Here is a 24,204-nt window from a genome sequence, read left to right as displayed (position 1 = left end):
CCTGTATACCATTCATACGGACTGTACCGTTATTGACCTATCTACCATTCATACGGACACTCTCCTGTTCAATTCTATACCTGTATGGTATACCATTCATAAAGACTATACCTTTCTGTACTTATATATTGTTTAATAACATGTTTCATGTAACATTCTGTACCTGTACCATTGACAGTGATCCTATGAATCTCTCAAAGTCTTTCCTATCAACAACTGTAGGAATTCAGTGCAGATACCCATGACAGCTAGTTAATAGGCAGGACAGACAACAGTTACGACTACTTCTCTGCTTGTGATTTCTAATTATAACAACTTGATGGCTGGGCAGGACAGGAATAAGCAAATATGATTGAATGTGCCTCAGAAAGGTAAAAGACATCCATCTTCCAATACGCAGCTTTTTTAAGATGAGATCAATAAAACTATAAAACACTGCCTAACATTTAAATGGCCTGATTTGCAGGCCTCCTGTAAGGGAGAAAACAATTGATATTGACATACAGGGAACTCTGAGTAATGGTTATGTTGAGGGTTCTATTTTATTTATGGACTGATGGAGGCAGGAATATATGATGAGTGGTTCTGTATGCTTCCCACAGTTTCAGATGAACTTTGCAACAACTTTTCAGTTCAGTATTTTTTAGTGGCGCTAAATAAAAGCCATGTATTTAAATGGCAGTTACATAGACATGAACAGGGTTATGGGACATGTTACATAGTCCTAAGCAGTTTCGAATCGCAACTAGGATGTTGTATACAGACAGCATCCTAGTTGAGCATTGTTCCTGTACCTGCCATCCAAAATGAATTACAGCCTTATGTGTTATGGACATGTCAAAGGAGCGAGTGTTTTTCCAGTTGGAAAATGACAATACTAGGCTTATCGTTGGAATGGAAGACCCTGGATAAAATCTGTTTTTCAATGTTTTTGATAGCGTTCCTAGAGATTATAGATATGCCTTTGTCGATGGGAATCTTCATTTTTTTTGTTAAACTGTACACTTTATTAACCTTGTACAAACATCCGGAAGTTTTGCGAGATTACATTCGGTTTCGTTACACAGATTCAGCTAACCATTTACAGTGAATTCGGGAAGTATTCAGACCCCTTGACTTTTCCACATTTTGTTATGTTACAGCCTTATTCTAAAATTGATTAAAATTGCCCCCACCCCCTAATCAATCCACACACAATACCCCATAATGACAAAGCAAAAACAGGTTTAGGCATTTTTTTAAATGTATTAAAAATAAAAAAATAAAATAGCACATTTACATAAGTATTCTTAATCTTACTCTGTACTTTGTTGAAGTACCTTTGGCAGTGATTACAGCCTTGAATCTTATTAGGTATGACGCTACAAGCTTGGCACACCTGTATTTAGGGAGTTTCTCCCATTTTTCTCTGCAGATCCTCTCAAGCTCTGTCAGGATGGGGAGTGTCGCTGCACAACTATTTTCAGGTCTCTCCAGAGATGTTTGATTGGGTTCAAGTCCAGGCTCTGGCTGGGCTATTCATGGAAATTTAGAGACTTGAGATTTAGAGCCACTCCTGCATTGTCTTGGCTGTGTGCTTAGGGTCATTGTCCTGTTGGAAGATGAACTTTAGCCCCGGTCTAAGGTCTTGAGCACTCTGGAGAAGGTTTTCATTAAGGAACTCTCTGTACTTTGCTCCGTTCATCTTTCCCTCGATCCTGACTAGTCTCCCAGTCCCTGCCACTGAAAAACATCCCCACAGCATGATGCTGCCTCCACCATGCTTCACCGTAGGGATGGTGCCAGGTTTCTTCCAACCTTTACTTTTCTTTTTTAAATTTCACCTTTATTTAACTAGGCAAGTCAGTGACGCTGGTCTGAGAGTCCTTTTGATACCTTTTGGCAAACTTCAAGTGGACTGTCATGTGCCTTTTACTAAGGAGTGGCTTCAGTCTGGCCACTCTACCATAAAGACCTGATTGGTGGAGTGCTGCAGAGATGGTTGTCCTTCTGGAAAGTTCTCCCATCTCCACAGAGGAACTCTGGAGCTCTGTCAGAGTGACAATTGGGTTCTTGGTCACCGCCCTGACCAAGGCCCTTCTCCCCTGATTGTTCAGTTTGGCAAATCTTTGATTCAAATGGTAGACTTTGCTGCCATCATGTGGATGGTAGAAAAACCTTTTGAATACCTTTTACATTTTCAATGCACAGATGTAACCCATAATTGAATGTTAATCAGATGTTTAGATTAGTCCTTCCGTTGACTGTCATATGGAAAGTATAAAGTTCACATAATCTGCACCTGCCTGGAAAAGCATGACTTGACAAAAGCCATGATGGCTACGGCAATGTGGGCACAAACTCTTGGTACAGAGTCAATAGTCCAACTTGCTCAAACTCCCCTTTTAGCTCCTCGAGGGACAAAAACTCTTTGATTTCAAAAGATGAGATCCTGTGAATGAGAGAAAGAAACACATTGATGAGAGTGAGGAGCAGTAAGTGAAATCAAGGACTGATTACAGTGAGTTCTTCAACACATTGCCTGAGACCTTTACAATGCCCAAATGTACAATTGCAAAATGCCCACGTTATGACACAAATTCATATAGAAAAGCTGAGGAAATCCTTAACCGTTTGAGGTCTGAGACTTGGGTTTCGCAAAGAACTCTCATCATCTTCTCTTTGCATCTCTTTCCTGATGAATCCACATCTACTTTCACAGTTCTCTGGAGATGGATGTATTCCTACAGAGGGAAAACAAACCGCAAACAGGCGTGGATTTGGCTTGTAAATATAATGACCTGTGAAACCAGCAGTTAATTAATACTGTTCAAGTACACGTTTAGCATGGATAGTAGTTATTCCTGGTTGGCAAATGATGGAGGAGGCAGGGTAATAATGATCAATAAATGTATTGTATGATGTTGCAATAATTAATGTGCCAAGTCAACATGTCCCAACACTGTTTGTCTAAATTATATTTTCCAACTTTCACATTCAGTACAACATATGCAGTTAATTACTGAACAAAGGAAAAGTGGAAAAGAACACATTTTGTGGACTGACATACTGTGCTTTTTCAATCCTTAATTTAGGTTCAGATTAAATATGAACACCCCATCTTTAAAAGAGTGGATCAGGCCTAAAACATAACATACATTTGGAGGGGAGTGAATTTGGGACAGTGAAGCTACCATTTTTTATTTGTCTCTATAATCCAGCATTTTAGATTTGAGATAAGATGTTTTACATTAGGTGACAGTATAGAATGTCACCTATTTTGGGGTATTTTCATACATACTCTCCCCTGTGTATTTATTTGGACAGTAATACTAAAACTTTAAATTTGAGATCAAACGTTTAATGCGAGGTGGCAGTACACAATGTTACCATCTATTTGATGGTATTTTCATACATACGTTTTACCATTTGGAAATTAAAGCACTTTATGCATCTAGTCCATCCATTTGAAGGTGTCATAAGAATTAATTTTACTCAGTGTTTAGTATTTGGTCCCATATTCCTAGCAAGCAATGACTACATCAAGCTTGTGACTCTACAACTTGTTGGATGCATTTGCAGTTTGTTTTGGTTGTGTTTCGGATTATGTTGTGCCCAATAGAAATGAATGGTAAATAATATAGTGTTATTATGGAGTCACTTTTATTGTAAATAAGAATAGAATTTGTTACTGAACACTTCTACATGAATGTGGATGCTACCATGATAACAAATAATCCTGAATGAGTTGTGAATAATAGGTTAGGGTTTGTGATTATGCCCCCAAAACACCTCTCATCATTATCAATAACAGGGGAGGTTAGCATTTTTGGGTGGGTAAGATATTTATGCCCATCTCCCCTGTTAACTTTCATTATTCACGATTCATTCAGGATTATTCGTAAGCATGGTAGAATCCACATTAAATGTTGAAATGTTCAGAAACATATTCTATTCTTATTTACAATAAAAGTGATTCCAACATGACACAATACATTATTTACCATTCATTTCTATTTGGCACAACATAATCTGAAACAACCAAAACAAACTGCAAATGCATCCAACAAGTTTGTAGAGTCAAAAGCTTGATGTAGTCATTGCATACTAGGAATATGGGACGAAAAACTAAACCTTTGACTACTTTGATACACTATAACCGAATTTGTTTCAAATGCTTTCATTTCTAAATGGTAAAACAGAAATGTATGAAAATACCCTTAAATAAAGGTGACATTCTGTACTGTCGCCTCACATGAAACATTTCATCTCAAACCCAAAATGCTGAAGTATAAAACAAAATGTAACATATGGGAGTGTACATGACATCATTATATCCACCATATCGTGACATGTACACTTGAAGTCGGATGTTTACATACAGCTGAGCCAAATAAACTGAGTTTAAATGTTTCACAAACATTTAATCCTAGTAAAAATGTCCTGTCTTAGGTCAGTTAGGATCACCACTTTATTTTAAGAATGTGAAATGTCAGAATAATAGTAGAGAGAATTATTTATTTCAGCTTTTATTTCTGTCATCACATTCCCAGTGGGTCAGAAGTTTACATACACTCAATTAGTATTTGGTAGCATTGCCTTTAAATTGTTTAATTTAGGTCAAACGTTTTGGGTAGCCTTCCACAAGCTTCCCACAATAAGTTGGGTGAATTTTGGCCCATTCCTCCTGACAGAGCAGGTGTAACTGAGTCAGGTTTGTAGGCCTCCTTGCTCACACATGCTTTTTCAGTTCCGCCTACAAATTTTCCATAGGATTGAGGTCAGGGCTTTGTGATGGCCACTCCAATAACTTGACTTTGTTGTCCTTAAGCCATTTTGCCACAACTTTGTAAGTATGCTTGAGGTCATTGTCCACTTGGAAGGCCCATTTGCGACCAAGCTTTAACTTCTTGACTGATGTCTTGGGATGTTGCTTCAATATATCTACATAATTTTCCTTCCTCATGACGCCATCTATTTTGTGAAGGTCACCAGTCCCTCCTGCAGCAAAGCACCCCCACAACATGATGCTGCCCCCCCATGCTTCACGGTTGGGATGATGTTCTTCGGCTTGCAAGCCCCCACCATTTTCCTCCAAACATAACGATGGTCATTATGGCCAAACAGTTCTGTTTTTGTTTCATCAGACCAGAGGACATTTGTCCAAAAAGTACGATCTTTGTCCCCATGTGCAGTTGCAAACCGTAGTCTGGCTTTTTTATGGCGAATTTGGAGTAGTGGCTTCTTCCTTGCTGAGCGGCCTTTCAGGTTATGTCGATATAGGACTCATTTTACTGTGGATATAGATACTTTTGTACTTGCTTCCTCCAGCATCTTCACAAGGTCCTTTGCTGTTGTTCTGGGATTGATTTGCACTTTTGCACCAAAGTACGTTCATCTTTAAGAGACAGAACGTGTCTCCTTCCTGAGCGGTATGACGGCTGCGTGGTGGCATGGTGTTTATACTTGCGTACTATTGTTTGTACAGATGAACGTGGTACCTTCAGGCGTTTGGAAATTGCTCCCAAGGATGAACCAGACTTGTGGAGGTCTACAATTTTTTTCTGAGGTCTTGGCTGATTTCTTTTGATTTTCCCATGATGTCAAGCAAAGAGGCACTGAGTTTGAAGGTAGGCCTTGAAATACATCCACAGGTACACCTCCAATTGACTCAAATGATGTCAATTAGCCTATCAGAAGCTTCTAAAGCCATGACATCATTTTCTGGAATTTTCCAAGCTGTTTAAAGGCACAGTCAACTTAGTGTATGTAAACTTCTGACCCACTGGAATTGTGATACAGTGAATTATAAGTGAAATAATCTGTCTGTAAACAATTGTTGGAAAAATGACTTGTGTCATGCACAAAGTAGATGTCCTAACCGACTTGCCAAAACTATAGTTTGTTAACAAGAAATTTGTGGAGTGGTTGAAAAACAAGTTTTAATGACTCCAACCTAAGTGTATGTAAACTTCCCACTTCAACTGTATATCATATTCATTATTTATCATGAGTGTTATAGCTGATCTGAAGAGACATCGTTGCATCAGTTGAAGTCTAAACTCTACACAACCTTGATACTCCTCCTTGCGCCTTGCAGAAGGACCAGTATCAACTTCCCCAAGAACAGCCTTCCGGTGAGCCCCAATTCCAAGCTCCACTTTTCAATTGTCTTTATATATTTTGTTTTGGACCTCATATGGTCTATTAGAAAAAGAGCTATCCACGTCTCCTCCTCACCACCCTCCTCTTGCACCTCCACCAGGGACTGGTCATTTAAAGTAAGTCCAGTGAAGTTCTGTTGGAGCCACAGCAGTAGTTCATGAACCATGGGCTCAGGCTCCAGTGCCGAGGCCTTTTCCAGCAGACTCTGCTTGATGTGTTGGCATTGTTTCCTGGAGAGCTGTTCAGAGCTGACACTTATTTCTGGGACACAGTGGGGGTACTCTGTTGGCAGCTGGAAGAGGAGACTCAAAAGAGTTCTCTCACTGGTGGCTGCTTCCACCTCCATCTGGATGCGGAATATAAGTCCCTTTTCTGCTGTGAAAACACTAACATGTTCAAGTAACTCATAAAACATCACACCACACGTAAAACACTACTAGCTATACATAGCTAGCTGGCTAGCCTAGATGCTAGCTAACATAACGTAAAAACTCTAGCTACAGTGTACATAATGTATTGTGGAATTGCCAACTCCAAGTACATTAACTACACAATGATTTCATCCACGGGGTTGAGCGCAGACTAGAGTTTGGGAAATTAGCCGCCGACACGCATGCAGTCGATACCTCGAAACGTAAATTCTTAAACCCTTACAGTGCTTGTCCTTTGTTTTATAAAAAAGTATGGATTTCAGCAAACAAACAAAAACAACCGACTGTTTCCTTGTTGAGATTCGCACCGAGTTGCCATCGGTGATTGTATTTGAATAGCGTTTTATTTAAAAGTATAGATTTCAGCAAACAAAAAAAGGCATGCAACAGAAGACAAACATAGGTACATGGTAAGGATTTAAGAATATACATTTTTGAAGGGTTCCCCAACTGGCGGCCTGCAGGGTGATTTTATTTGGCCTCAAAAAAATGTAGCAAATAAATATTAGCTTTTAATTGTTGGACAAGTGATTTTAATTTTGGAAATCTGTTCCAAAGTATTCCCACGCTTAAGAGAGATATATACTCAGGGGCCAGTTTATTAGGTACACCACCCGATTCACAAAAATGTTTTTGCTTCTACAGACAGTTAGTCATGTGGCCATGGCTTGCTGTATTAAGCAGGCAGACAGGGTTCGCAGCACGTTAGAATGTGCAAAACGAGCATATTTGAGTGTGGTACGATTGTTGGTGCCAGGCGCGCAGGTTCCAGTATCTCAGAAACAGCAAGCCTCCTGGCCTTTTCAGGCATGACAGTGTCTAGGGTCTACAGAGAATGGTGCAACAAACTAAAAACATCCAGTCATCAGCAGTCTTGTTGGCAAAAAACAGCTCGTTGATGATTGGTCGAAAAATAATGACACACTGCTCTCCATGCCAATCAGCTAAAAACAAGAATAAGTGGATTCAGTGGGCATGCAACCACCAATACTGGACAATTGAGGAGGGGAACCTGCCTGGTCCGACAAATCCCGGTTCGTGTTGCGTCATGCAGTCAAGATTTGGCTTAAGAAGCATGAGTTCTTGGCTCCATCTTGCCTACTGTCAACGGTACAGGATGGTGGCAGTGGTGGTGTAATGGTGTGGGGAATGTTTTCCGGGCACACGTTAGATCCCTTGATACCAATTGCGCAACATATCCATGCCACAAATAATTCAGGCTGTTCTGGAGCCAAAGAAGTGTCCTACCCAGGTCTAGATGTGTGTACCTAATAAACTGGCCAATGAGTATGCGATCATATACAAAATGCAAGCATGGTTAGAAATTGTGTTTTAAATCAAATAAAGTTGTATTCGTCACATACTTCGTAAACAACATGTGTAGACTAACAGTGAAACACTTACTTAGGGACCCTTCCCAACAATACTGAGAAACAAAATCGAGAAATAATAGAAAGGTAAAACACGTAATAATAAATACACATTGAGTAACAATAAACTTGGCTCTATATAAGTGGTACCAGTCAAGTAATATATCCGTTTCGGGTCCTTACGGTCAATTTGTAGCCTCCAAATTATTTGTAATGATGTTCTAGGCTCGACATCTGAATCTAGTTGATGATCCTTCTAAGGAGTCGGAGTTTCATTTAAAAAAGTATAATCTGTGCCCAACTCCGTGGATGAAATCATCGTGGAGTTGAGTTACTAGGCAAATCATGGTGTAGAGAAACACAGCTAGCTAGCTAGCTCAACAATTTACCTGATTTCTCAAGTAGCTCAAACTCGTCCTTTTCACAGTATATTGCTGATAAAACGGACATTTCATCAAATGCCAGCTCAGACATTTCAAATTACAACTGTCATTCAAAATATCTCAAAAGAAATCAGTGCTTCTTTCACTCATTTTGTAAAAATATTTACGCGTTAAATGTGTGCTTGTTGTTTATGTCCGATGTACTTCAGGTCCCTATTTTTAGTTCCACCCGTATCCAGACAAAAAACTATGGTCAAAAGAGCTGATTTACTTGTAGTGTATCTAGCTAGTTCAACTTGTAATTAAAACTACACTACATGACCAAAAGTATGTGGATACCTGCTCGTCTAACATCTCATTCCAAAATCATGGGCATTAATATGGAGTTGGTCTCCCCTTTGCTGCTATAACAGCCTCGACTCTTCTGGGAAGACTTTCCACTAGAATCTATTGGAACATTTCTGCGGGGACTTGCTTCCATTCAGCCACAAGAGCATTAGTGAGGTTTGGCACTGATATGTTGGGCAATTAGGCCTGGCTCGCAGTCTGTGTTCCAATTCATCCCAAAGGTGTTAGATGGGGTTGAGGTCAGGGCTCTGTGCAGGGCAGTCAAGTTCTTCCACACCGTTCTCGATAAACCCTTTCAAATCAAATCAAATTAATTTATTTATATAGCTCTTCTTACATCAGCTGATATATCAAAGTGCTGTACAGAAACCCAGCCTAAAACCCCAAACAGCAAGCAATGCAGGTGAAGAAGCACGGTGGCTAGGAAAAACTCCCTAGAAAGGCCAAAACCTAGGAAGAAACCTAGAGAGGAACCAGGCTATGAGGGGTGGCCAGTCCTCTTCTGGCTGTGCCGGGTGGAGATTATAGCAGAACATGGCCAAGATGTTCAAATGTTCATAAATGGCCAGCATGGTCAAATAATAGTAATCACAGTGAACAGGTCAGGGTTCCATAGCCCCAGGCAGAACAGTTGAAACTGGAGCAGCAGCACGGCCAGGTGGACTGGGGACAACAAGGAGTCATCATGCCAGGTAGTCCTGAGTCATGGTCCTAGGGCTCAGGTCCTCCTCCGAGAAAGAGAGCATACTTAAATTCACACAGGACACCGGATAAGACAGGATAAATACTCCAGATATAACAGACTGACCCTAGCCCCCCGACACATAAACTACTGCAGCATAAATACTGGAGGCTGAGACAGGAGGGGTCAGGAGACACTGTGGCCCCATCCGATGATACCCCCGGACAGGGCCAAACAGGCAGGATATAACCCCACCCACTTTGCCAAAGTACAGCCCCCACACCACTAGAGGGATATCTTCAACCACCAACTTACCATCCAGAGACAAGGCCGAGTATAGCCCACAAAGATCTCCGCCACGGCACAACCCAAGGGGGGGCGCCAACCCAGACAGGAAGACCACGTCAGTGGCTCAACCCACTCAAGTGACGCACCCCTCCTAGGGACGGCATGGAAGAGCACCAGTAAACCAGTGACTCGGCTCCTGTAATAGGGTTAGAGGCAGAGAATCCCAGTGGAGAGAGGGGAACCGGCTAGGCAGAGAGAGACCGCAAGGGTGGTTTGTTGCTCCAGTGCCTTTCCGTTCACCTTCACACTCCTGGGTCAGACTACACTCAATCATAGGACCTACTGAAGAGATGAGTCATCAATAAAGACTTAAAGGTTGAGACCGAGACTGCGTCTCTCACATGGGTAGGCAGACCATTCCATAAAAATGGAGCTCTATTGGAGAAAGCCCTGCCTCCAGCTGTTTGCTTAGAAATTCTAGGGACAATTAGGAGGCCTGCGTCTTGTGACCGTAGCATACGTGTAGGTATGTACGGCAGGACCAAATCGGAAAGATAGGTAGGAACAAGCCCATGTAATGCTGTAGGTTAGCAGTAAAACCTTGAAATCAGCCCTTGCCTTAACAGGAAGCCAGTGTAGGGAGGCTAGCACTGGTGTAATATGATAACATTTTTTGGTTCTAGTCAGGATTCTAGCAGCCGTATTTAGCACTAACTGAAGTTTATTTAGTGCTTTATCCGGGTAGCCGGAAAGTAGAGCATTGCAGTAGTCTAACCTAGAAGTGACAAAAGCATGGATTAATTTTTCTGCATCAATTTTGGACAGAACATTTCTGATTTTTGCAATGTTACGCAGATGGAAAAAAGCTGTCCTTGAAACAATCTTGATATGTTTGTCAAAAGAGAGATCAGGGTCCAGAGTAACGCCGAGGTCCTTCACAGTTTTATTTGAGACGACTGTACAACCATCAAGATTAATTGTCAGATTCAACAGAAGATCTCTTTGTTTCTTGGGACCTAGAACAAGCATCTCTGTTTTGTTTAAGTTTAAAAGTAGAAAGTTTGCAGCCATCCACTTCCTTATGTCTGAAACACAGGCTTCCAGTGAGGGCAATTTTGGGGCTTCACCATGTTTCATTGAAATGTACAGCTGTGTGTCATCTGCATAGCAGTGAAAGTTAACATTATGTTTTCGATTGACATCCCCAAGAGGTAAAATATATAGTGAAAAGAATAGTGGTCCTAAAACGGAACCTTGAGGAACACTGATATTTGCAGTTGATTTGTCAGAGGACAAACCATTCACAGAGACAAACTGATATCTTTCCGACAGATAAGATCTAAACCAGGCCAGAACTTGTCTGTGTAGACCAATTTGGGTTTCCAATCTCTCCAAAAGAATGTGGTGATCAATGGTATCAAAAGCAGCACTAAGGTCAAGGAGCACAAGGACAGATGCAGAGCCTCGGTCTGACGCCATTAAAAGGTCATTTACCACCTTCACAAGTGCAGTCGCAGTGCTATGATGGGACTAAAACCAGACTGAAGCATTTCGTATACATTGTTTGTCTTCAGGAAGGCAGTGAGTTTCTGCGCAACAGCTTTTTCTAAAAGTTTTGAGAGGAATGGGAGATTCGATATAGGCCGATAGTTTTTTATATTTTCTGGGTCAAGGTTTGGCTTTTTCAAGAGAGGCTTTATTACTGCAACTTTTAGGGAGTTTGGTACACATTCGGTGGATAGAGAGCCGTTTATTATGTTCAACATAGGAGGGCCAAGCACAGGAAGCAGCTCTTTCAGTAGTTTAGTTGGAATAGGGTCCAGTAGGCAGCTTGAAGGTTTAGAGGCCATGATTATTTTCATCATTGTGTCAAGAGACATAGTACTAAAACACTTGAGTGTCTTCCTTGATCCTAGGTCCTGGCAGAGTTGTGCAGACTCAGGACAACATAGCTTTGGAGGAATACGCAGATTTAAAGAGGAGTCCATAATTTGCTTTCTAATGATCATGATCTTTTCCTCAAAGAAGTTCATGAATTTATTACTGCTGAAATGAAAGCCATCCTCTCTTGGGGAATGCTGCTTTTTAGTTAGCTTTGCGACAGTATCAAAAATAAATTTCGGATTGTTCTTATTTTCCTCAATTAGGTTGGAAAAATAGGATGATCGAGCAGCAGTGAGGGCTCTTCGATACTGCACGGTACTGTCTTTCCAAGCTAGTCGGAAGACTTCCAGTTTGGTGTGGCGCCATTTCCATTCCAATTTTCTGGAAGCTTGCTTCAGAGCTCAGGTATTTTCTGTATACCAGGGAGGTAGTTTCTTATGACAAATGTTTTTAGTTTTTAGGGGTGCAACTGCATCTAGGGTATTGCGCAAGGTTAAATTGAGTCCTCAGTTAGGGAGTAAACTGATTTTTGTCCTCTGACGTCCTTGGGTAGGCAGAGGGATTCTGGAAGGGCATCAAGGAATCTTTGGGTTGTCTGAGAATTTATAGCACGACTTTTGATGCTCCTTGTTTGGGGTCTGAGCAGATTATTTGTTGCGATTGCAAACGTAATAAAATGGTGGTCCGATAGTCCAGGATTATGAGGAAAAACATTAAGATCCACAACATTTATTCCATGGGACAAAACTAGGTCCAGAGTATGACTGTGGCAGTGAGTAGGTCCGGAGACATGTTGGACAAAACCCACTGAGTCGATGATGGCTCCGAAAGCCTTTTGGAGTGGGTCTGTGGACTTTTCCATGTGAATATTAAAGTCACCAAAAATTTGAATATTATCTGCTATGACTACAAGGTCCGATAGGAATTCAGGGAACTCAGTGAGGAATGCTGTATATGGCCCAGGAGGCCTGTAAACAGTAGCTATAAAAAGTGATAGAGTAGGCTGCATAGATTTCATGACTATAAGCTCAAAAGACGTAAACGTCTGGGTTTTTTTTGTAAATTGAAATTTGCTATCGTAAATGTTAGCAACACCTCCGCCTTTGCGGGATTCGCGGGGGATATGGTCACTAGTGTAACCAGGAGGTCAGGCCTCATTTAACACAGTAAATTCATCAGGCTTAAGCCATGTTTCAGTCAGGCCAATCACATCAAGATTATGATCAGTGATTAGTTCATTGACTATAACTGCCTTGGAAGTGAGGGATCTAACATTAAGTAGCCCTATTTTGAGATGTGAGGTATCACGATCTCTTTCACTAATGGCAGGAATGGAGGAGGTCTTTATTCTAGTGAGATTGCTAAAGCGAACACCGCCATGTTTAGTTTTGCCCAACCTAGGTCGAGGCACAGACACGGTCTCAATGGGGATAGCTGAGCTGACTACACTGACTGTGCTAGTGGCAGACTCCACTAAGCTGGCAGGCTGGCTAACAGCCTGCTGCCTGGCCTGCACCCTATCTCATTGTGGAGCTAGGGGAGTTAGAGCCCTGTCTATGTTCATAGATAAGATGAGAGCACCCCTCCAGCTAGGATGGAGTCCGTTACTCCTCAACAGGCCAGGCTTGGTCCTGTTTGTGGGTGAGTCCCAGAAAGAGGGCCAATTATCTACAAATTCTATCTTTTGGGAGGGGCAGAAAACAGTTTCCAACCAGCAATTGAGTTGTGAGACTGCTGTATAGCTCATCACTCCCCCTAACTGGGAGGGGGCCAGACACAATTACTCGATGCCGACACATTTTTCTAGCTGATTTACACGCTGAAGCTATGTTGCGCTTGGTGACCTCTGACTGTTTCATCCTAACATTGTTGGTGCCGACGTGGATAACAATATCCCTATACTCTCTACACTCACCAGTTTTAGCCAGCACCATCTTCAGATTATCCTTAATGTCAGTAGCCCTGCCCCCTGGTAAACAGTGTATGATCCCTGGATGATTCGTTTTAAGTTTAATACTACGGGTAATGGAGTCGTCAATGACTAGGTTTTTCAATTTGTCAGAGCTAATGGTGGGAGTCTTCGGCGTCTCAGACCCCGTAATGGGAGTAGAGACCAGAGAAGGCTCGGCCTCAGACTCGCTGTTTAATGGGGAGAACCAGTATGGACCTCGCTTTGTACACAGGGGAATTGTAATGCTGAGCTTGGGGAAAGGGCCTTCCCCAAACTGTTGCCACAAAGTTGGAAGCACAGAATTGTCTAGAATGTCATTGTATGCTGTAATGTTAAGATTTCCCTTCACTGGAACAAAGAGGCCTAGCCCGAACCATGAAAAACAACCCCAGACCATAATTCCTCCTTCACCAAATGTTAAAGTTGGCACTATCCATTCGGGCAGGTACCTTTCTCCTGGCATCCACCAAACCCAGATTTGTCCATCGGACTGCCAGATGGTGAAGCATTATTCATCACTCCAGAGAACACGTTTTCACTGCTCCAGAGTCCAATGGCGGCGCGCTTTACACCACTCCAGCCAACGCTTGGCATTGCGCATGGTGATCTTAGGCTCGTGTGCGCTTAATCTGACATAAAAACCCATTTCATGAAGCTCCCAACTAACAGTTATTGTGCTGAGGTTGCTTCTAGAGGCAGTTTGGAACTCGATAGTGAGTGTTGCAACCGAGGACAGACGATTTTTACACACTACGTGCTTAAGCACTAAGCGGTCCTGTTCCGTGAGATTGTGTAGCATACTGGTCCTGTTCTGTGAGCTTGTGTGGCCTACCGTTGTTGCTCCTAACCCTATGTTTCCACTTCACCACAACAGCACAGTTGACCGGGACAGCTCTAGCAGGGCAGAAATTTTACAAACTGACCTGTTGGAAAGGTGGCATCCTATGATGGTGCCACATTGAAAGTCACTGAGCTCTTCAGTAAGGCCAATGTTTGGCTGGGGAGATCGCATGTGTGCTCGATTTGATACACCTGTCAGAAACAGGTGTGGCTGAAAACCCCCTATTGGGTCAAACGGGAAATAAAAGCATTATCTGAGGTTTTCCCGCTGTGTACCGGAGTCCTCTTTGCTAGCAACATCGGTAAACAGTGTTCTACGCCCTCGCCATTGTTAACACAACTGCGGGAAAATAGTGCCCAACTGGCGTGGGTGAAGGACACTTACAGGTGTGTACTAGCTTTAGGTAGGTACCGTTGTCGATTCATCTTCTTCTGTGGGGTTTATCGGCAGTTGGCATCCAACGTTATGGTGCATTACCGCCATCTATTGTACTGGAGTCATAGTTTAAAAATGGACCAATACAAGTATAGAGGGGTACCTGCAGATGCAAGAATGCCCACCTGCAGGAACGCCCGGAATTTCAAGGCTGCAGTTGCACCCTTCTCAATTGTACCAAAAAACGGTTAATTACTCAGAGCGTCATTATCTGTTCACAATACACATTAATCACATCTGATGGTCAACAATAAATAGCAGCGTGTGATTATCAGATAGACAGCTTTTTCTCCACTGTTTTCATCTAAACTCCGTGGCGCACTGGTAAAGCCTCGCTCACATTTTCAGTCGTTGGCTTCAGTAGCCTATAGTCAGTTGGAATACCAAGTCCACATATCATGCTTTCCTTTTTGCCTTCAAGTTTACTATTTCAAAAACTGAATCTGTTATTAAAGATGCTTAAGACAGAAGCTTATATTATACTAAATAAAACAAATAATTTCCCCTGAATTTAACAAAATTATGATTAAAAAAGGCAACTGTGTGTTGCATTGAAACTCAAGCCAAAGAATACACATTAACCTGTTTTATCTGGGACAAATACATTATCAATTTGTCTTCATTGAGAGTCCATTCCAAATGGTTGCTTCCATTGACCTGGGAGTTGTTGCATTTAGTCATTGAGACACTTTAAATACATGCTACAAGACCACAATTACAGTATCCCTCCCTTTAACTTAAAACAACACCATACAAACATGCCTTTACTTTAAACATAATACGGGATACAAATAGCACACAGTTCCATCTTATCAACTTAGGAGAATTGATTCACTATAGAAAAGCCACCAATTAGTATGTCCTCCCAATCAAACAATTATTACAGTGAGTCAATATACATGTGATTGCGTTTGTGGACTCAAAGTCAATCAAAACAGTTCACTTCAAACAATGAAGCCAATCTAGCTGTCTATTAAAAGTTGAGTTATTAGCAGAGTGCCAGAGTCTGGTCAATAAATACATTAGTACTCCCTCAAATCAGTGGATCTTAAGTGGTAGTGGATAGCCTTGTCCCAGATCTGTATGTGATTTAGCCAACTTCTCTGACTATCATTGAATGGCATGACATCATACAGATCTGGGATCAGGCTATTAGTGTGGGGAGTGTTGGGGTTTAAGAGGGGGTCCAGCGCCACCAGGCCACTCTCATACGGTCCCACACGGCGCTGAGGGAGTCAAAGGCAGGACGCACGTCCAGGATGGTGAAGTTCTGCTTATTGATCTCACCGCCATCGTAATAGTCAATCACATAGCGCACCTCCTTTCCACAGCGGTCAACAATCCAGTCGTGCCTGTCAAACGGTAAGCCATACCTGCAAACACAAAATGAGGTCGTATGATCTAGTATATCACAAATTGAAACAACCAGAAAAAGAGTGCTAGTTGTACTTGCTTGGGCTAGGTCTGTGTCAAGAAAATGTATATATTTTTGCATGCAAACTCAGCAAAAAAAGAAACGTCCTCTCACTGTCTTATGTTCAGCAAACTTAACATGTGTAAATATTTGTATGTACATAAGGAGATTCAACAACTGAGACATAAACTGAACAAGTTCCACAGACATGTGACGAACAGAAATTGAATAATGTGTCCCTAAACAAAGGGGGGGGTCAAAATCTAAAGTAACAGTCAGTATCTGGTGTGGCCACCAGCTGCATTAAGTACTGCAGTGCATCTCCTCCTCATGGACTGCACCAGATTTGCCAGTTCTTGCTGTGAGATGTTACCCCACTCTTCCACCAAGGCACCTGCAAGTTCCCAGACATTTCTGGGGGGGAATGGCCCTAGCCCTCACCCTCCGAACCAACAGGTCCCAGATGTGCTCAATGGGACTGAGATCCGGGCTCTTCGCTGGCCATGGCAGAACACTGACATTCCTGTCTTGCAGGAAATCACGCACAGAACGAGCAGTAAGGCTGATGGCATTGTCATGCTGGAGGGTCATTTCAGGATGAACCTGCAGGAAGGGTACCACATGAGGGAGAAGGATGTCCCTGTAACGCACTGCGTTGAGATTGCCTGCAATGACAACAAGCTCAGTCCAATGATGCTGTGACACACTGCTCCAGGCCATGACAGACCCTCCACCTCCAAATCGATCCCACTCCAGAGTACAGGCCTCGATGTAACGCTCATTCCTTCAACGTTAAACGCAAATCCGACCATCACCCCTGGTGAGACAAAACCGCGACTCGTCAGTGAAGAGCACTTTTTGCCAGTCCTGCATGGTCCAGCGACGGTGGGTTTGTGCCCATAGGCGACGTTGTTGCCGGTGATGTCTGGTGAGGACCTTACAACAGGCCTACAAGCCCTCAGTCCAGCCTCTCTCAGCCTATTGTGGACAGTCTGAGCACTGATGGAGGGATTGTGCGTTCTTGGTGTAACTCCGGCAGTTGTTGTTGCCATCCTGTACCTGTCCCGCACGTGTGATGCTCGGATGTACTGATCCTGTGCAGGTGTTGTTACACGTGGTCTACCACTGCGAGGACGATCAGCTGTCCGTCCTGTCTCCCTGTAGCGCTCACAGTACAGACATTGCAATTTATTGCCCTGGCCACATCTGCAGTCCTCATGTGCCTAAGGCACGTTCACGCAGATGAGCAGGGACCCTGGGCATTTTCTTTCTGTGTTTTTCAGAGTCAATAGAAAGGCCTCTTTAGTGTCCTAAGTTTTCATAACTGTGACCTTAATTGCCTACCGTCTGTAAGCTGTTAGTGTCTTAACGACCGTTCCACAGGTGTATGTTCATTAATTGTTTATAGTTCATTGAGCAAGTGTGGGAAACAGTGTTTAAACCCTTTACAATGAAGATATGTGAAGTTATTTTGATTTTTACAAATTATCTTTAAAAGACAGGGTCCTGAAAAAGGGAGGTTTCTTTTTTTGCTGAGTTTATGTAACTTCCATGCAGAACTGTTTACACCAAAAACTCACCCCATCCAGTGGCGAAATCTGGCTCTAGGAGTTAATTCTTTTGCTTTGCCTCCAAACCGTAACAGGGAGGGTCCGCATGGACATTCCCTAGAAAGAAAGACATTAAATACAATTCACATATCTGGTATGGCACACATATCATGACATGCACTGGTTGATCAGGGGTAATTTGAAGCGTCAGTAAAGTGCTTATTAAAGTGCTATGATTATTATTATTTGACCCTGCTGGTCATCTATGAACATTTTAACATCTTGGCCATGTTCTGTTATAATTTCCACCCAGCACAGCCAGAAGAAAACTGGCCACCCCTCATAGCCTGGTTCCTCTCTAGGTTTCTTCCTAGGTTCTGGACTTTCTAGGGAGTTTTTCCTAGCCACCGTGCTTCTACACCTGCATTGCTTGCTGTTTGGGGTTTTAGGCTGGGTTTCTGTACAGCACTTTGTGACATCAGATGATGTAAGAAGGGCTTTATAAATACATTTGATTGATTGATTGATTGAAGTGCGCTCAACCTTACATGGTAATAGGGGGGGCATTTCAGACCAAACAAACACAATGCTTGGTTATTATCACTTAATCTTATTAAGTTTGTCTCTTTTTTTTTCTTTTACCAGAGTCTGAGATGTTGATTGTTCACTGAGGTTACTCACTTCTTATGGAATTGTTCCCATTTGAGGATCTCCTGCCATGCCTGTTCATTGTTCTGGTTATGAATCTTGATGATGTTTGTCATGTCTTTTTGACCAAGATCTTCATCCTTCCAGTGCCATCTGTGAAACAATTTTAATGAGTCAGTACACAACATTAGAAACCCTAAACCCAAGCCCAAAGAGATATAACTATAGGTTCTATCAATTCTATACATTCTATCTCTATGCCCAAGCCATATTTCTTCAGTGTTCTGATTGGTCGACTGACCCTTTCCTCAGCATGGCATTCCAGAACATCTGTTCCGAGGGGTAGACCCAGTTCTGATCCGTACCACCCCGGGGGATCTGGGACTCCTCTCTGTTGACTGACAGATCAAAGGGCTGACCTGGGGCAGGCTGCTGGTTGGGTGGTGGCATCTGGATAAAGAGAAATAACAAAACATAACGATGAGATGTAGCCTTCAGGGTTTTAAGTCTCATCAATATATGCTGTAGTGTCATCTATCTCCTAATTGACTGGGTTTGATTCGATTTTAGCCTATTAGTCAACCAGTTCCTGAGTTATGAAAAAAAGAGGTACACTAATCAACATTTAGTACATCAGTTTATTTAAAAACTCTGTAACACTTTACTTTAGTGTTCTTATCACAGCGTAATTATAGTTGTAGAAGTAACAAGTATTGTAATTACATAGTAAGAATAATACACAGTGCATGTAAAAGTATTTTAGCTGCTTTGCGTACCATGTTTGCGATATTGATGTCAGACACAAATTTCTCTCTGTTGGCTGCTTTCATGGGGCACTCCACAAACTCGTATGCCCGATCCTGATGTGGTGGCCCTGCCTGGTCGTAAGCTGGGGCTGTTGGGGGGGCCGTGCTCTCAACCTGGGCCGGGGCGGACGCCTTGTGCATGGGACACACTGGTGGTGGTAATGGTGCACCTGAGAGGACAGGTCAAAATACATTAGTACAACGAAAAACAATATCTGCTTTGCTATTGCTATGCAAGGTGTGACAGCTGATGGGGTTATGGATATACATTGCAGACAACAGAGAACCAATAGACAAACACAAACAGTATCAACCTGCCACAGCTGAAGAGACTTACTTGGTTTGGTCTCCTTTTGCATGGGGCATCCCTGGGGTGGTGAGCCAGCATAGGGGTGAGCGACCACAAAGCCCTCTGCTTTAACTGTTGAACCAGACATGGGATCCATTCTGCCTGACAAGTTAGTCACTGGATAGGTCTTACACCCCAGACCTGTCAGCAATATAACAGATATTAAGGTTAAGAAAGAATAAATGTGTAAAGGGTCATGAATTCCTGCTATGCCTCATAGCTAGCTCATACCACATCTAGCCTGTGAATTAACCAGTCATACAGCTAATGGTCAAAGATTGAAACAACAGCACCCCTAGCTTGTTATTTCCATATGTCTGTAACACATGACAGTTGTCCTAAATGGGATATTACAGTAACTGTTGAAATTAGCATTGCAACAGCAGCGATTATGTAAATATCACGACCTTGCATGCACTATGGACCATATCAGCTGCTGGATACTGTAGCGGTAGGACTCCCATCCCATGCTGGTTTGAAATTCGTTTAGAAATGACAGACTAATTTTATGACTAAACTCGTTGCCTATTTCTTGAAATATATAAAGTAAAACAAACGATTTTACTATGGATTAATCTAGTAAATATAAACGTGTTACCTTGATGAAGTTAGTCCGTCTATGCTGCAATATCGTGAAAGTTACCAAACACTACACACCCACAATGCATTGGGGGAATGTTCTGGTTACTTTGGGAGAATCCCAATTGCATACACTTCGCGTCCTCTCCAATGAGGTATAAACAGAGAACGATATAAACCGGAATTTCCTATGAGTTGTAGCCGCAATGGCGCTTCCCATTCCTAAACTGTCACATACGCTACAATGGCACAGATATAAAGATGAGTCCTGTATCTATCTCTATGGGTATACATAACAAAGAACGGTCTACTCGACTGTCTCTTCAAAACCCATTGCAGAAGGTCAGACAGGAGAGACCCAGACAGTCTTATCACAATTTACCCATGATACATCGCGGTTTTGATGCTCGTGTTCGAGAGCATCAAACCAGAGTTTTTAAACCAATTTCCGGGCACGCTTGTGAAACAGACCATGCAGACTAGGCCGGGGTTTGAAAAGTCAATTAGAGAAGTAATTTTTAACCCCTTAGTTGTTCATTTTCTCGAAAGGCACCACCTACATTCGAGCCAATGTATTAAGAACTTGAAAATGTTATTACTCTAACCTCTTGGAAGTGACAAATTGACAAGTCTTTTGACGGCGTGCACACGCGCAGTTCGGCGAGAGACGCGTTTCTACGACCGAGTTTAGCTATCCAACGTCGCCATGACATCGCATACAATGGGAATGTCTATTGGAGAAGCAGTTTCTGCCTATCTTCATACTGTACTGTCTTTGTTCGAGAGCATCAAAAACCGTGATGTATCGTTGGTAAATTATGACAGACGTGAATGATCTAGAAATACTATTGAGTAGTCATTTAAGATGCAAGGTTTTTTGTAGATCAATAAGTCTCAACTCACTTTTATCCCATTTAATCCCATAATTTTTCATTACACCCAGAAATCTGCTCCTTTTATTCTCTGTCGCCAACTCACAAGATGACCAGTTCTTATAACCTTTAGCCGTACCCCTATCCTACTCCTCTGTTCATCTGGTGATGTAGAGGTTAACCCAGGCCCTGTAGCCCCCAGTTCCACTCCTATTCCCCTGGCTCTATCATTTGTTGACTTCTGTAACCGTAAAAGCCTTGGTTTCATGCATGTTAACATCAGAAGCCTCCTCCCTAAGTTTGTTTTATTCACTGCTTTAGCACACTCCGCCAACCCTGATGTCCTAGCCTTGTCTGAATCTTGGCTTAGGAAGGCGACCAAAAATTTTGAAATTTCTATCCCTAATTATAACATTTTCCACCAAGATAGAACTGCCAAAGGGGGTGGAGTTCTGTCGTGCTATCCAGGTCTGTGCCCAAACAGTTTAAAGTACTACTTTTAAAAATCCACCTTTCCAGAAATAAGTCTCTCACTGTTGCCGCTTGTTATAGACCCCCCTCAGCCCCCAGCTGTGCCCTAGACACCATATGTGAATTAATTGCCCCCCATTTATCTTCAGAGTTCGTACTGTTAGGTGACCTAAACTGGGACTTGCTTAACACCCCGGCCGTCCTACAATCTAAACTAGATGCCCTCAATCTCACCCAAATTATCATGAAACCTACGAGGTACAACCCCAAATCTGTAAACTTGGGCACCCTCATAGATATCATCCTGACCAACCTGCCCTCTAAATACACCTCTGCTGTCTTCAACCAGGATGTCAGCGATCACTGCCTCATTGCCTGCGTCCGTAATGGGTCCGCGGTCAAATTACCACCCCTCATCACAGTCAAATGCTCCCTAAAACACTTGAGCGAGCAGGCCTTTCTAATCGACCTGGCCCGGGTATCGTGGAAAGATATTGACCTCATTCCGTCAGTAGAGGATGCCTGGTTAGTCTTTAAAAGTGCTTTCCTCACCATCTTAAATAAGCATGCCCCGTTCAAAGAATGTAGAACCCGGAACAGATATAGCCCTTGGTTCACTCCAGACCTGACTGCCCTTGACCAGCACAAAAACCTCCTGTGGCATACTGCATTAGCATCAAATAGCCCCCACGATATGCAACTTTTCAGGGAAGTTAAGAACCAATATACACAGGCATTTAGGAAAACAAAGGCTAGCTTTTTCAAACAGAAATATGCATCCTGTAGCACAAACTCCAAAACGTTCTGGGACACTGTAAAGTCCATGGAGAATAAGAGCACCTCCTCCCAGCTGCCCACTGCACTGAGGCTAGGAAACACTGTCACCACCGATAAATCTATGATAATCGAGAATTTCAATAAGCATTTTTCTACGGCTGGCCATGCTTTCCAACTGGCTACCCCTACCCCGGTCAGCAGCTCTGCACCCCCCACAGCAACTTACCCGAACCTCCCCCATTTCTCCATCACACAAATCAAGATAGCTGATGTTCTGAAAGAGCTGCAAAATCTGGACACCTACAAATTAGCTGGGCGAGACAATCTGGACCCTCTCTTTCTAAAATTATCCGTTGCAATTGTTGCAACCCATATTAGTAGCCTGTTCAACCTCTCTTTCGTATTGTCTGAGATCCCCAAAGATTAGAAAGCTGCCGCTTTCATCCCCCTCTTCAAAGGGGGAGACACTCTAGATCCAAACTGTTACAGACCTATATCTATCCTACCCTGCCTTTCTAAAATCTTCGAAAGCCAAGTTAACAAACAGATCACCGACCATTTCGAATCCCACCGTACCTTCTCCGCTATGCAATCTGGTTTCAGAGCTGGTCATGGGTGCACCTCAGCCACGCTCAAGATCCTAAATGATATCATAACCGCCATCGACAAAAGACAATACTGTGCAGCCGTATTCATCGACCTGGCCAAGGCTTTCGACTGTCAACCACCGCATTCTTATCGGCAGACTCAACAGCCTTGGTTTCTCAAATGACTGCCTCGCCTGGTTCACCAACTACTTCTCAGACAGAGTTCAGTGTGTCAAATCGGAGGGCCTGTTGTCTGGACCTCTGGCAGTCTCTATGGGGGTGCCACAGGGTTCAATTCTCGGGCCGACTCTTTTCTCTGAATACATCAATGATGTCGCTCTTGCGGCAGGCGATTCTCTGATCCACCTCTATGCAGACGACACCATTCTGTATACTTCTGGCCTTTCTTTGGACACTGTGTTAACTAACCTCCAGACGAGCTTCAATGTCGTACAACTCTCCTTCCGTGGTCTCCAACTGCTCTTAAATGCAAGTAAAACTAAATGCATGCTCTTCAACCGATCGCTGCACCGCACCTGCCCGCCCGCCTAGCATCACTACTCTGGACAGTTCTTAGAATATGTGGACAACTACAAATACCTTGGTGTCTGGTTAGACTGTAAACTCTCCTTCCAGACTCCTATTAGGCATCTCCAATCCAAAATTATATCAAGAACCGGCTTCCTATTTCGCAACAAAGCATCCTTCACTCATGCTGCCAAAACTCACCCCCAAAGCCAATTCCTCCTTTGGCCGTCTATCCTTCCAGTTCTCTGCTGCCAATGACTGGAACGAATTGTAAAAATCACTGAAGCTGGAGACTCATATCTCCCTCACTAACTTTAAGCATCAGCTATCAGAGCAGCTTACAGATCATTGCACCTGTACATAGGCCATCTGTAAATAGCACATCCAACTACCTCATCCCCATATTGTTATTTTTTAAGTTATTTTCTCCTTTGCACCCCAGTATCTCTACTTGCATATTCATCTTCTGCACATCTATCACTCCAGTGTTTATTTGCTAAATTGTAATTATTTCGTCAATACGGCCTATGTATTACCTTACCTCCCTAATCTTACTTCATTTTCACACACTGTATATAGACCTTTCTATTGTGTTATTGACTGTATGTTTGTTTATTCCATGTGTAACTCTGTGTTGTTGTATGTGTCGCACTGCTTTGCTTTATTTTGGCCAGGTCGCAGTTGTAAATGAGAACTTGTTCTCAACTGGCCTACCTGGTTAAATAAAGGTGAAATAAAATAAAAAACAAGCATAATTGTAAGTTTTTACACCCATAGTTGTACATTTTTATCTATACTTTAAGAGCCAGAGGTAATAATGGTGGCCAAAGTAGCCAGAGGTATGAGACTTTTAGAAAATAATGTGA

The 24,204-nt window shown here is 42.6% G+C and overlaps 2 protein-coding genes across 3 annotated transcripts; both read right to left on the bottom strand.

Annotated features, from left to right (window-relative positions):
- Positions 1-2,176: 2,176 nt before the first annotated feature.
- Positions 2,177-8,507, bottom strand: rwdd3 (RWD domain containing 3). Of its 2 annotated transcripts, none has more exons than XM_029725975.1 (4): positions 8,335-8,507; positions 6,053-6,519; positions 2,611-2,723; positions 2,177-2,431 (listed from the first exon to the last, which is right to left on the bottom strand). In XM_029725975.1, the coding sequence occupies exons 1-4, from the start codon at positions 8,417-8,419 to the stop codon at positions 2,320-2,322; spliced, it is 777 nt and encodes a 258-aa protein (XP_029581835.1). In that variant the 5' UTR covers positions 8,420-8,507; the 3' UTR covers positions 2,177-2,319. The 2 variants fall into 2 exon arrangements, with proteins under 2 accessions (XP_029581835.1, XP_029581836.1); XM_029725976.1 differs by having other exon boundaries at positions 6,053-6,516.
- A 6,821-nt stretch (positions 8,508-15,328) lies between these two features.
- Positions 15,329-20,515, bottom strand: LOC115169891 (cytochrome c-type heme lyase). The gene is made up of 7 exons (XM_029725974.1): positions 20,123-20,515; positions 19,513-19,665; positions 19,146-19,345; positions 18,671-18,819; positions 18,403-18,522; positions 17,752-17,838; positions 15,329-16,130 (listed from the first exon to the last, which is right to left on the bottom strand). Exons 2-7 carry the CDS (start codon positions 19,619-19,621, stop codon positions 15,932-15,934), a joined length of 864 nt encoding a protein of 287 aa, XP_029581834.1. The 5' UTR covers positions 19,622-19,665; positions 20,123-20,515; the 3' UTR covers positions 15,329-15,931.
- Between the last annotated feature and the right edge of the window lie 3,689 nt (positions 20,516-24,204).

The sequence above is a fragment of the Salmo trutta genome, chromosome 31, assembly GCF_901001165.1.
Source record: "Salmo trutta chromosome 31, fSalTru1.1, whole genome shotgun sequence".
Lineage (NCBI taxonomy): Eukaryota > Metazoa > Chordata > Actinopteri > Salmoniformes > Salmonidae > Salmo > Salmo trutta.
The sequence above is the reverse complement of the archived record's forward strand: the minus strand, read 5'-3'. Positions and strand labels throughout refer to the sequence as shown.